General features: G+C 34.6%; 1 protein-coding gene across 50 annotated transcripts in view; it reads left to right on the top strand.

Moving 5' to 3' along the window:
- Positions 1–15,433, top strand: part of trdn.L (triadin L homeolog) — a 374,840-nt gene that overhangs the window by 334,981 nt on the left and 24,426 nt on the right. For 49 of the 50 annotated variants that reach the window (XM_041562894.1, XM_041562885.1, XM_041562883.1 and 46 more), the window contains 2 exons: positions 568–609; positions 10,749–10,778. In XM_041562894.1, the coding sequence (XP_041418828.1) occupies positions 568–609; positions 10,749–10,778 (72 nt within the window). The remainder of the gene's footprint in view (positions 1–567; positions 610–10,748; positions 10,779–15,433) is intronic. The other variant, XM_041562855.1, reaches the window with a different exon arrangement.

Raw genomic sequence — 15,433 nt, 5'->3', positions numbered from 1 at the left:
AACAAGCTTGATCAATGTATTCTTCCATTTTCGTCGGGAAAATGTCATGGATAGAAAAAGTAAATTTGTTTTAAGGAAACAGGAGGGGTGCTAGGAGGGAATACCAAGCATGGGTATAAATCATTCATAGTCCATAAGCCTCCCGCACGTTCACCATTTTAAATGACCGGGTTCTTCCTTAGTTTGCTCATTCATATATCCTGGAAGAATTAGGAGCACACCGGTTGTTTGAAAAAATTAAAAGATATAAATTTTATTAATCCATTTAAAAGAAAGACGGGTCAACGTTTCGGTCTCCACCTAAGACCATTGTCAAGACCTAGTTCTCAGTAAAATCATCAAATATAAATAGATAAAAAGGCATGACACTCACCCAATCGTGTATATATATATATATATATATATATATATATATATATATATATATATATATATATACAGTATATATATATATATATATATATATATATATATATATATATATATATATATATATATAGCATTCCAGTCTTTGACATTTCCTTATTTTTTTACTTTTTCTACTTTTTTTACTCTTTCTACAACCAGATGAAGTGAAGCCAATGAAAGCAATTTATGAAGAAAAAACAAGTATGTAAAAATTATTTTATCTTAAATATGCTATTTGGTTAATTCAATATTTTTGTGGGTTTTTTTGCATTTTTTATTTGGGAAGGAACATCCTACTTATCTTTATCAAGAGGTTCCCTACAGATTAAGATTACAGGAGCACAGAAGGGTCTCTCATATACAACAGTTTAGGACAGACCATATGATCTATTGGATATAGACATTCTGAATTGTGAATGTTGGTAAATATAAATAGGATGCAAATCGTTTCTAGTTTATCTAAGGATTGTTTATATGACAGACGTTTCTGTGAGAACCTCGCTTCAGTCGGCAGTGCTCTCTCTGCAGTAGCGATGCGGCCAGTCCTGAACCTCCATTGGTGTCACTAGTAAATCAGTTCAACTTTTGGTAACTTACGGTAGGGAATGTGTTACATGTGACTCTTCTTTCTCAGGTGGGCCCTCAGTGTATTGTTGGAGGAAGGGTTAACCACAGTGATCCCACACACAAAGCTTGATCTGACAAATAACCAGTTATTCTTTAAAAACATATGAAACTCTTTATTGATATACAGTATATTACACTAATTCTCCTTTGTAGGTGCTGATTCAGATGGTACAGTATTGAATCAGTAAATGATGTTCACTCAGTTATTCACTAACGTGAATAAGGGGATAAAAACATACTTTTACCTCTTACCATTACTGGTAAATCTTTATCTGAAGTATATACAGCTGTAGTTCAGTTTTCAGCCCCAGTCCTTAAAATGGATATTAATGAGCTGGAAAGAGTGCATGAATAAGCAATAAAATAGTAAATTGATGCAATTGCAGCCCCAAAACCAACAATAGAAAAGTAAACGAACAGTTTAATGGCATTGGGGGTAAATTGCTAATACATCTGCTATATTCTACCAGTGAAGATAATAATATTAACCAGTAGTATTGCCTGCTTTGGTGAACAATCTCCAGTGATAGGCAAAGCTCACAGTGGTCTCATGCTCTAAGGATGGGTCTATCCCGGAGCCTAACTGCTTGAATATAGGAATACTGGCAGCATTGATACAACAGGGTACTAACACTTACTAGCCTCCTCATAAGGGCTTCTGATCCTGCCTTTCACTCCTAGGGTGAACTATTACAAATCTAACCTGGCTCTTACTCCCCTATTGGAACCTACATATGTTTCAGGTCCAATGGAGCACACCACACATCCTCCAAAAGAGACTGAGAATGTCTTCTTTCCTTTTGTATAGCCTAGGGAAACCTGACAACTTACACTACTAAGGGATCTACTCCTCCTCCCAACTGTAATAAAGGTCCCAATATAGCTGGTTAAAAACCTTTGTTGGGAAACTGAATTAAAGGTTTACAAACCTTTTCCCTCCTACACTAGTTTCATAATAATTATAGTAATACTGTAAACTGACTTGTTCACAGTATTAAAAAGTTTGTTTCAAAAAATCGGTAAAAATTGTTTCCTGGTCCATCAGATTATCTTAACTACGTTAACAGTTTACAGTTAGTCTTAAGAAAGAAATGATATTGTTTGTAAACTGTAGACAGCTTAGTATCTTTTTTTTTATTCAGAACTAGAAGTTTGTAATAAATCTTCTTAATATATGCATTCTAAAAATTTTGCTTTACAGCCAAATCGAATGATACAGCAAATATGCTGTCATGAAGAATCTATGAGAAAGGAAACTAGGAGAAAGGAAGACTTTGTATTTATTTCTAGAATGAATTACACACTCATTTTATTAGTTTACATGAATGGCAATTGGTTTGTTCTAACAAGCATTACATACATTCTTTGTACAGCTACAGTATAGGCTAGAATAAAAGAGATGTTAATAGCCTGTGTTTGAACTGCAAAATACATCAGAGAAAGTAGGGGTTGCTTTACAAAAGTGGACTTAACAGATAGCTAGTTATATATAGAAAGTTAAACAGGTATGTAAAGCGATCCAGAAATAGCAAAGCTACTGATAAGAGAATGATGGTGTTGATGTCCTAAATTGCAGTGTAGCCCAAAACACTGGTGCGAAACACTGTCTTATATATATATATATATATATATATATATATATATATATATATATATAAAAAGTCAGGTCGTAGATCCCCTGCCACTGGAAGTCTTGCATGCAGAATATCTTCAGGGGCTCCAGCTGGAACTGCTCCCTCAGCAGCTTCTCCACTACGAACTCCAGGTTCACTCGTCGTCGGTGTTCTGGCTGAACCAGCAATGTATATATATATATATATATATACTGTATATATATATATATATATATATATATATATATATATATATATATTCTGAAAAATAAATTTGGTCCTACAGTATTTCCTTAATGTGTATTATATTTGAGGTAGCACCATTTTATCATTGTGTCTGAGCTGTGAGCCTGCTACTGTATGTGCACAGGGCATGTTTCTTTCAGTAGAATCACATTTAGACATACATGGATTGGCCCATGTTTTAGGGACCAGCTGCAAAGGTATATTGCATTTAACTTAGAGCCGAGAGACAAATTTCGTTATCTGATCTGTTATCCAGAATGCTTAGGACCTGTGGTTTTCCAGAAAAGGGATCTTTCCATAATTTAGATCTCCATAACTTATACTACTAAAAAAAAAATTTAATTGACCCAACAGGATTGTTTTGCCTCCAATTTGGATTCATTATATCTTAGCTTGCATAAAGTACAAGGTCTGTCTTAGAATTACGAGCGAAAACCAGCATAAAACACCCACAAATCATGAAGGCGAAAAACATCTTAAAATGATTAAAGAGACCTCTGCCATTGACTTTTACATGAATCTGACAGGTTTTAGATGGAGTATTTTCAGATTTGGCCTGTTAGTAGCTTTGGGAAATAAATCTAAATAAAATGAGTTATTTCCCCCAAAAAATGTGAGCATTTTTCCCTGAAAAAGTTTTTTTTTTAGTGAAACTAATCTCGAAAAACTCAAATTTTTCAAAAAAACACAACTCAATCTTAAATAAATAGCCCCCTAGGTGCTAGCAAGCAGATGTTTTCTATTAACTGCACAACCTTTTGAGCTTTCTAGCTTTTAAAATGTTACTCTATGCACAGTTATGGAGATCAGTGCATTCTCTTTATAAGGCATTTACTAATACATAATACGGTTTTTAATGTTATTTATTTCTGCTGATAAATTGCTACATAATGTGTTTTGATTTGTGTTTTTTCAATTTTTGTTTGTTATATAAATATCAATAGTTGGTGTTATGTATTTTTAATTTTATTGAAATATATTTATACTATCAATTTAAAATAGCAAAGTGGGGAATTTTTTCATGCTCATAAAGGTTTCTAACTGTATATAGACTCATAATAAGAAACTGTCAGACAGTATCTCAACTACACATACAGGTATGGGATCTGTATTTTGGAATGCTTGGGTTAATCTCACATTACCTTAACAGTTCAACATAAATCATGATAAGTGCAGTATACCAAGGAAATAGTAATGAACCCAAACATTTCTTTTAATTACTTTCAATGAATAAAGCTCTTCAACTAAGGCCTATTAGAATGTCTGCAATATTAAAGGATAAATACAGCAATTCCCTTTACAGTTTTAGAAGACTGTAGCAGTTACTGTATCTCATTTAAATGTATGTGCCAATATACTTTTTAACAGATCTGCATAATATTTATTTTTGTATTAACTCACTCCAAAGGAAAATACAGAGCTACTGTAAATAATCTCAGATAATACAATTGACATATATTTAATTTATTGTCTCAACAGAATTTTTGTTATCAAAACATTATCATAGTGAAGTGAACATTATTGTGTCTTAATTATAAGCAAATGAGCTGATGACTGTTTGCCTACATTTAAAGACAGGAATAGTCTTTTATATTTGATATATTTTGTATAATGGCTACTTTGTTTTGGCATAATTGTTATGTGCTTAAAAAGATGCTGATTTAAAATATGACATAATGTTTGAAACCATGTATATGCTTGCTTGCTTTACAACTGATGATATTAAACTCTTTTGCTAGAAAACATTAACTAGTTCTGTATTATTTATGGCCTTTTTATGGTGACATTACAATTTTGTTGGCAATATAAGGGTACAGCAGAATTTTTATGGCATTAATAAACAAGTCAAGGAATAGTTCAAACATTTTTAAAATTCTTCATGTTTTAATTTATAAACAAGCTTCCCAAATTCCATCTTACATGTAAATTAATAAAAATGCATTTATCAAAATTATTAAAAATTTAATAACTCACCAAACTGAAATGTGCGTTTATTGACAAAAAAATACATTTCAATAATTTGCTTACAATCTCATTCTATTCATTACTTTAAATAAAAAAAAAAACCTTGAAAAAACTTGAAAATTTTTTTAAACAACTCCATTGAGTTTGAACTTGCCAACTTTTGATTTTTTACATTCCAGTTTTAGAGTTTTTCACTCTCAACAAATGAGTTTTTGAAACCATTATTCCTTTCCATAAAATCATAGTTTTAGCACAAAAAAACCCCAGACCTCTGTAAAAACTAAAATTTAAGGGGTTATTTATAAAACCTCAAATCTGGCTTTTTGGGGCAAAATTCTAATTTTTCAAGCTTTATTATGCCACAATGCTGCAAAAAGCCTGAATCCGAAAGTCCTCAATCTCAGACCTGTCAATGGGAGAGGCACCTATCCTAAATTGAAGTTATCATGGTCTTTGGTGGGTTTGGAGCGAAAATCCAACTTTCATTGGGAAAAACCATGAAAAAATCAGCTTTAAGGGTGAAAAGCCCCCCCAAAAAATTTAAGATTTGTGTTATTGCTTGTTTTTTTTTTAGCTTTTTTACAGATCCGATTAAATCTAATTTTATTAATTTATTAATAAATAAGGCAAAATCGAGCATGGGAGTTTGGTTGAGCTTTTTTTATTGAGACAATGAGATCAATTTGGATTTTAGTATACAGTATAACCCCCTAAAAGTTAATAAGCCTCTTAAAGAAGAACTAAAACTTAACTAAAGAAGTAGGCTAGAAAAGTTGTACATTATGTTTTGGGTTTCTGTACCAGCCCAAGGCAACCAGAGTCCTTTGGCAAGAAAGATCTGTGCCTCCAAAGATGCCCCAGTAGCTCCCCATCTTCTTTTCTGCTGATTCACTGCACACTGTTCTGCTGTCAGTTACTGAGCTTAGGGACCCACTTTAAATATACAGTACACATAGAATATAAATGTCACAATATAAGGCTGATCCGTAATTAATACAGATAATTGCTAAATGGCAGCACAGAAACCAGTGCAACTAGCATCAGCTTATATTAAAGTCCAACGTCAATTTCTGCTTGATAATGTGCAATGACCCCTACGCTTAGCTTCTCAACAGCTGTGCCCACTGAGCATGTGAGTGTCACTTGTGAGACACTTTCCAGATGGTGACCCCCAGTAACAGGTTTGAAGTCCTGGATCATTGCTGCTATCGAGAAGCTAAAACGTTAGACTGGTGCAATAAGTTCAGTATATAAATGATGGTAATTTTAGCTATATTGATTTTTTTTCTCCTTTAAACAGATAATGCAACAATATCAAATGTTGAATTTTCATGGACACTTGTTCTTGTTGATACCCAGCATCTCTTCCATACCCATACACTAGAGCAGAGTTAAATACATAATTACATTAAATAATGGGTTACTTCCCAGATGCAGATTTGCCCAATGTTTATTAATAAGTCTCCCAGTGAATATTAAATATTCACATTTTCTTTTACTCATTCAAAGTTTTTTTGTAATGAATTGGTATATTCAAACATAATTCAGATAGTTCTTCCTTTATGCAGTCTGCATCTGCAAATTTTGTTTGTGTTTTTTAGTTAATGCACCATAAATATGCCTTATTTTCTCCATGTTGCCTGCCAGTTTATGCAATAGAGCTAAAATGTTGCTGAACATAAAATGATTTATCAACACAGGGCAAATTTGCCCATGGGCAGTTACCTATAGCAACCAATCAGTGATTAGCTTTTTAAAGCCAGCTGCAAGTAGAACAATGACTGTAACAATTTGATTGGTTGCCATGATAGGTTTACTGACCATGGGCAAATTTGCCCAGTGTTGATAAATGACCCCCCATATGTTTTTATTTCTGAAATGTATACTAGATGACCAGAATATTTAAAATCAGCGGGGGTTATCAAAATAACTAACCTTTTTCCCCTAGCTGTTGCTCCTCTTCAAATAAAATCAATCCTACCTGAGGTATTTTTCTAGGGGGGGGGGTGACAGTGCCATTTTTTCTGTTCTTAGAAAGTGTGAGCTTGGGCTGGGCATATATGCAGATTTTTTGTATTGTTGAATGTTACTACACATGCATGTAGCTCAAGCTTACACACCAAGTTCTCCATGTGCCATAGATACCACAGCAAAAGTTGACTGTAACTTTTTTTTTTTAGCGGCAGACTTAAGAAAATCCTTTTTACACATTCAGTCATGAGTAAAAATATATATGCAAAAGTTATGAAAAAGTATTCCTATATTTATAGTTGTTTCCTAGTTATTATTTTTATGGGGTAAATATATAAAAGATTAAAATGTGTTACTCTTCACATTTTACCACGAGTGCAAAATTTCACAACATTGACAGACACTTTACATTTCTCACTGTGGAAACTTTTTTCAACTTCTAACTAAGCAGACAGAAGTTTTTGGCACATAATATAATATGGTGTTTAAAAAAAACTGCTTAAATCGTAATCCAGATTTATAAATTTTTTTAATTCTGGAGAAAATAAATGAGTACAATATTGAGGAGAACATTTTTCTAAGAGCATGAAACAAAAAAAACAGAAAATTTTACCGGTAAAAACTATTCAGTCGCCTGTTTACAGTAATATTTTATTTACATATTTTGACCCAGGAAAAAAATACTTGGAAATCATGGTAATATTGGGTAAAAGTTCCACATACTTAAAATTTGTTCACTGGTGATAAAATGTAAAAATGTGATAAATCTGGTAGGTAGAAATGAGTAGAATTACTTTATTTAGAAGACAAATGTCATTTAAATAGTTTCTGCATTTATCTTTTAGGATTGGAGATGGTAGAGTATATTAGGCAGGTATTATATTATGTTTATTATACTGTATGCATTATGCCCATTGTATCAGTTTCAAGCCACTATGATCAGCCATTCCAATCCTTTGGTTACAGCACATTTGTGAGTAGTTTAATTTTCTGGCAGTTATGGCTTAAAACCTGCTTGTGAGTGACAGATTATGAACAGCAAGTAGGGATGAGAGTTTCATGTTTTTGCCCCCAGTACCTTTCTATCTTCTAAACTGCTGATTCACTGCACATGGTCAGGGCTGCTTTTAGTTAACTGAGCATAGGAGCTGACTCACAATATACAGAATATATACAATATAAAATATATATACAATATAAAAGAATCACCTTCTATGACAGGTGAATCTCATTTTCTATTTTCTATTACTAAGTTAAGCTTCTAAACAGCTGCTCAGAGCACACTGAGTATGTGCGTGTCACTCAAAATTTTTTCAGAAACTAAGATGGTAAACTCCTGTGACAACCTTAATGGCCTGGATCATTACTGTTACTGTTCCTTTAGGCTATTGCAGTTAGTGCATAGCTAAAATACACCATTTCTAACCACGTTCAAGTTTAGGATTTAGTTCTCCTTAAATGAATGCTTAGTTCAAAATGTACATGCTGTAAAATGTTCATATTGCTTGACTCTTACCATTTAATTTCAGTATTATATCCCATTCCTGGCCTGGATAATATTTTTTCTCTTAAAGTATATAATTTGCCTTTTATCTGTCTGTTGCTTACAGCACTGTAAGAAATTAATACACAGTTCTTAAAAATAAATCAGCCTTTCTCCTACTATAAATATTTTTAAGCATACCAAAGGCAATGTTCTTACAATTTCAAAGAGAAAAAAAAGAAATCAGCATATCTCAAATTACAGTTTTTCAGTAAAAAATGTTTATTTAAAGGAGAATGAAAGCTTACCAAATATTTTTAGCTGTAAGTAGGAAGTCAACCATACAGTGAAGTGAATCACTAAGATAATTTAAGTATTTGCATTATTGAAAATCACCCTCCTAATTCATAATTATGCTTTGTTACTGCTCAGGGTAGGGGAGTGTGGTATGGGTAAAATAAGTCACCTTATTAATACAGAGTGCCTTCTGAAACAGCATCTTTCAGAGAGCAAAGTTTGTGCTCTGCAAAGATTTTCTATACCATATGCTTAATGTGCCTTTTAGTGTCCTTTAAAAAGAAAACATTGTGACATATGTCAGACAAATTTTCAGTTTGAATTTTCTTCTTACAGGGTCGGTGCTTTTGAAAGTGATTAATTAAAATTTTGAAACAATTATCATCATAGACACTTATTTTTAAAGCAATTTCACAAATTTTGTTGTCATCTGACCTTTTTCATTTTCAGTAATAGTGAGAACATGTGAATCACAACATTTCCAACGGGTGTCTAATTGATAATCCTATGAGTTTGAAAGCTCAGGGATGTTTGTTTAATTGTCTTGAAAAGCTATGTTGTGTAAATTGGATTGCACAGCAAGCAGCTGAATGCTGTTCCATACTGTACTAGACTGTACTAGACTAATTAGTATTAGTATGAATCATAATACATTGAACCATTAAACTTATTGTGGATGGTACATCACACTAAGGGGCAGATTTATCAAAGGTCGAAGTGAAAATTTGATTTTGAAAAAAATTCATTCAATTCAAATTCGATTGAAATTGGACCTATTCGATCAAAAAAGCACCTATTCGACAAAAAAAAACTTTGATTTCATTTTGGTTGGTCTTTTTGAGTTTCGACGTTTTTCAAATTCAAAATTCGACCCTTGATAAATCTGCTCCCAAGGGGCTGATTTATCAAGGGTCAAAGGTTAGAGTTTTTTTAACCTCTAATTAACTTGAATGACCTCAAAACTCAAATGGTATCTTACTTAAGAAGAAACTTGAATGGCCAAAACCCTTTGAAACAATGCGTTTTCAATAGTCGCCCAAAGTTGCCTCAGTGAGGCAACTTCGGGCGACTATAGAAAATGCATCGCTGCGTGTGCATTAGCGCAGGTGACTTTTCTTTGTAGCCTATAGGGAAAAACGCTGAGGCAGTTCAGGGAGATCAAAAGACGAGGCGATTAGTCGCCAGGCGACAAAATCTCCCCGAATCTCCTCGTGTGGCCTTACCCTAAGGGTTTATTTATCAAAGGTCAAGTTTGTGAATTTCAAATTTCACATTTTGTTTGTGAAAACAGTATTTCATGATTTTTTCGTGAACTTTCCGATTTCACGATTCTTAGCAAATTGTTCGCCGTTTCGTGAATTTTGTGGTACTTATTGGGGCAAAAACTCAAATTTTCCATGGAAATAAAAAACCTTGACTTTTCAATGTTGCAAACATTTCAAAACTTAAAATCACACTCCTGTCAGGATTGTTTACTGTATAAGTTAATTGGAAGATATAATGGTCTGCTCTGAGTTTAGTCCGATTATCCAATAAATTCTGAGTTTTCGGGCGAAACCCAATAAAATATCACGATACTGGAAAAATGTTCAAAAAAATTGTATGATTCAGGATTTTTCTTGATTTTATCTGATTTTTTACTGATCCAATTTATTTGAGTTTTTTTATTAATAAATAAGGCAAAATTGGGGAAGGGAGTGAGCCCGCGCTCAGGCTGACCCAATGGCTCTAGGTGCCAGCACATTCACCTCCTTGAGGAGATGTTACTTTTAGGGTTCAAGCACACAAGCAGATTTATGGGAGATTTAGTTGCCTGGCGAACTGCCTACTCCCTGCCAGCCGTCTGCTATAATGCCCTTGCGCCACTTGCGCCACTTCGATTTCCGAAGTTGCACAAAGTTTCCTCGTGAGGAAATCAAAGTGGTTAATTTAAAAGGGACAAAGAAGTTTTTCTTGTATTAGAAAATACATTGATATACATGAATGTGACAATAGTAACATAGTAAGTTAGACTGAAAAAAGACACAAGTCCATCAAGTGTAACCTTTTAACTCTATTCTAACTGCAATAAGGATATGATATTTAGTAAAAATATTTCATATGCTATTTTTATGCATTTTTATTGTTGTGTCTTTCAGAAGTTGAAGATTACTGGTTGAAAATACAAGGTACATATTAAGAGTGTATTTCATTTGCACAAAAAATATATATTCCCTTCATGATAACTGCATGCCATGCTCCGTGTAGCTAATAATACCTTTTCAAACACTGCTCAACATTATTGATTCTGTGGAATGAATAAGACTGGGCGTTTTAGTAAAAGAAAAGTTATCTGATGCAAATGCAAAGTATCCATTCAAAGATTAGCTTTCTATTGATGTTAATCAAAGTGTTTTTCTATGTGAAAATCTTTACCAGGGGACATTAAATGTACAGTATTTATTTAAGTGTTTTTACAGAGATCACAAAATTGTGGTCAAAGTGGAGCATTCATTGTTTTTTAATATTTTTTAATGTTTAGACTTTAGACTGATTCACTATAGGTCATTATTCCTTATTTAAGACACGTTATTTAAGGAACAAATTCATCAGAAGTATTTTCGCTAATGATAGACATATCGCAAATGTTAATTCTACATTTCTGCACAGCGGTATTCTAATCGCATTGCGATACTTATAGAATAGAATTAATATATCCAAAACAGCAAGAAACTTGTTGCCACAAACCTTATTAGTCAGTGATGGCTCAATCCAACAGTGATCTGGGTTTGCCACGTCCAGAAAAGCGATATCATGTAGAAAATGAAGATTTCACTGGAGAGCTTGTTTTTAGTGAAACAGTGAAGACGTTTATTCAAGATGCATATCAAGCACTACATGTTTCGGACCTCTAGGGTCCTTCTTCTGTAACTGCACCAGAAGAAGGACCCTAGAGGTCCGAAACATGTAGTGCTTGATATGCATCTTGAATAAACGTCTTCACTGTTTCACTAAAAACAAGCTCTCCAGTGAAATCTTCATTTTCTATAGAATAGAATTAATCCTAACTCATTATTCACTAACATCTTTTAAGCGATAAAAGCATAAAATAGTGAAATAATTACTGTGAAATTTAACACCTCCTAGGAGTAGGCATTACTAAACAACATCAGATGGATTAATAGAGGAAGATGTAGTGAGGAGTAGTGACGGGCAAATTTATTTGGCAGGCGCGAATTTGCGGCGAATTTGCGCGATTCGCTGCCATCGAATAAATTCGTAAAACGGGCAGGAAAATTCGCCCGAAAAAATTTCCCGGTGTCAAAAACGGCAGTCGGCGTCAAAAACGGGCAGCGGCATCAAAAACGAGACGCCGGCGCCACTCTGCCAGTGGTATCCCGAATGTGTTAGGTGTTATAGATTGTACTAATAACGTGTGACTATATCAAATGTACAAGCAAAGTTCACTCTGGAGAGCCAAATTAAATCCAGTTTACTTTATTCAAACACTCAAACACAACATGTTTCGGACAGACATGTCCTTCATCAGGTGCTAAAGGACATGTCTGTCCGAAACATGTTGTGTTTGAGTGTTTGAATAAAGTAAACTGGATTTAATTTGGCTCTCCAGAGTGAACTTTGCTTGTACCTTGGATATTGTGTGGCTTGGACGGTGCCACTGACTCTGTTCGATAGAGCCTTGATGTCTTTGGAGTGAGGGACCACCCGACCAATAATAGTATTACTTGTGACTATATCAAATGCCCTAAAATAGCTCACAAAATAACGCACAAAATACTGCATGCTATAAAATTCAGCTAAAATGAACGTAAAAATATCACTTCTTAAGTTAGACAAGTAAACTTTTAGTGAATCGATCGTTAATACTAAAAATATAAGAAGTGATAAAAAATTTTACGCCATGCTATAAATAACACTCACTTTATTGACCTTTAGTGATTCAGCCCCTTTATCTTTTAGGGATGCTCAGTATTTTTTAAGTGCCTTAGGCAAAGCAATCGATTTACAAATGCCAGTAAGCTGGTTGGAGAAATAATTTAGATGTAATGTAGGTGTTACATGTAACTGCTAGCAGTTGGTGGGATTAATCACTCTCTCACTCCCTGACTACTTTGGAAATTTCAGGCAATTATAGGAGTTATGGAGACAACCATATGTAATAAACAAATCTGACCACTATCCCCATATTTGTTGAAATTTCTTAGTAGATGCTCTGGATTTATATATTAAATTCTCTATTGTGCATAGGTGATTAACTTCTGAAAGCTTTGTGCATATATGGTTGGGAGCAACACTTTCCACCTTCTAATTATCAACTCTTTCCCCAGAAATAAACATTCTCTGACTAGCAGAGCTTGATACAGAGTACAGCATTCTTTTAGCCCAGCATAAAGCAAACATGCTCGAGGAGTTCATGGAATCTCCCCTTCTAGAACTGAATCTAGTTTATATCAGAGTTAAAGCAGAACAGTCCCATACTGCGTGAAGCAGTGTCATCTAGGGCATTCGGGTAAACACAGTGGGAATAACTGGTGCAATTTAGCAGGGGTATAGTTTGCCCTGTGAAAAAATTATACTTGTAACATCCCTAAAATTAAGGGAGGCCATGTTATTAGACCTTTAGAAGAGCCTTGCATAATCCGTTCAAGAACTAGATTCTGGGATATCTGAATAGGCTGTTTTTTATGCTGTGTTATCAGGGACCTCTGCACTTCTATATATTGCAGCCATTGGTTGTTGGGGAGACAAAATTCCTGTCTAAGACTATCAAAACCAACCATTTCTCCTTGTTTCCAGAGATCACCAATTGTATATATACAGTTCTCCCAGATTTGTTTTTTCCCCGTTTTTTTCTATTCCTGGGAACTAATTGTTACACCACGATGGGGTCTGAGCAAAGTGCAAAAACTTTTGCTGCTTTAAGCCATATCTGATGGGCATGTTGTATCACAATATTTTGATATGCTATTTTGGTTGGTTTCCTAATGAACAGCCATTGTAGCGGAGTGTGAGGGGTGCCAAGTATTAGCTGATGTAGTTGGAACAATGTTTGGCTATGGGCCTCTCAGGAGGCAACCTGACTCATTTGTTCTGCTAGGTAATACAAATATACGTTTGGGAGGGCAACTCCTCGTTTATCCGTGTCTCTAGTTAGGGTTGATAAGCTAAGTCTAGGTCTGGTTCTAGCCCATATCAGTTGCCTATGAAAGAATCAAGCTTAGTAAAGAATCCTCTTGCTATTATCTTGGAGTAACACATATGTTAACTTGGGAAGGAGAATCATCTTTAATAGTTGAATACGCCCCATTGGGCCTAACATAATTTACTCCCATGCCTTGATCTTCATTATGGACTCCCACAGTGGGTGTACATTTAATTTGTAGTACTCCGTTAGTTGTATTTTAACCAGCACACCCAAGTATGTAAATTGGTGAACCAAAGAAAATGGGAAAGTTAGAGCGTTATTGGGATCTGGAAGCAGGTCTACTGGAAAAATTAATGATTTGGTGGAGCTGGTGACCAGAACTGATATGTGAGCAAAAGTATTAGCCAGTTCACCAGCCGGAGGTGAGTTCACCCAGTCCCCCAAATAGATTAACGTTTCTTCTGCATACAATTGTATATGTTCTTCCCGTTGCCCAATATGTCATCCCTGAATTGTAGGGTGAGACCTAATCACCTGCACAAAGGGCTCCACGGTCAACGCAAATAGCAATGGTGAGAGAGGACAGCCTTAGCGCGTACCCTGTTTTAATGGGAAGGTGGTAGACTGTAGACCATTTACAAATAGGGAAGCTTTAGGAGAATGATAGATAAGCTTAACCCAACTCATATATACTGTTCCAAAGTTAAATTGCTTAAGAACTGTCCACAGATACAACCATTCTACCGTATCAAAGGCTTTGGCTATATCAAGTGCGGCTATTGATCTTTGGCCCCTGTTGTCATGTGAGGAAGCTAGATTTAGGTTTATCCTTCTGAGATTTAAATCTGTGGTCTTAACAGGCAAGAAGCCTGTTGATCATCAGAGATGATTACACCAAGGGGCCCATTTACTAAGGGTCGAAGTGAATTCAAAGTGAATTTTCAAATTCAAAAACGTTGAATTTCTAAGTAATTTTGGGTACTTCAACCATCTATAGGCCAAAATTGAAGTATTGTCTCTTTAAAAAACTTTGACTTCGCCACCTTAAACCTGCCAAATTGCTGTGTTAGCCTATGGTATTTGGCTAAGTTTTCAGAAGTCAAAGGTTTTTTTTTGAAAATCGTTTGATTGGAACGATTTATACATTCGATTAAACGATTTGAATTCGATCGAAAATAACTAAATTTACTCAAAAAAAACTGCAACTATCGAATTTCTTCAATTCGATGGTCGAATTTCTACGTTTTCAAAGTTTTACCCCCTTAAGTTTCGACCCTTAGTAAATGTGCCCCCAAGGGTCTTATTCATTCTGGTAGATATAATTTTGGCCAAAATTGTTATATCAGCCGATAGAAGTGAGATAGGACAATAAGCATCCATTTGCAGGGTTTTTTTTGCCAGGTTTGTGAAGCAGTACTATAGAAGCCTCAAACATGGAAGCAGGGAGTATTCCCTCTTCTTGTGCATGTTGTATTGTTTTGAGAAAATGTGGGCCTATTACTTCCTTAAAGCATTTATAAAGGTCAACAGGGCCTGGCGTTTCTTTAGTTGAGAATGAGTCTATAGCTTCATATACTTCAGTAAGGGTGATATCTCTATACAAATTGGTACTCAGTTATTTCTATTTTGGTAACAGTTGTTTTGGATTGGTAAAGTACATTATAACAATCAGTTAAG

Source organism: Xenopus laevis, chromosome 5L (genome assembly GCF_017654675.1).
Source record: "Xenopus laevis strain J_2021 chromosome 5L, Xenopus_laevis_v10.1, whole genome shotgun sequence".
Lineage (NCBI taxonomy): Eukaryota > Metazoa > Chordata > Amphibia > Anura > Pipidae > Xenopus > Xenopus laevis.
The sequence above is the reverse complement of the archived record's forward strand: the minus strand, read 5'-3'. Positions and strand labels throughout refer to the sequence as shown.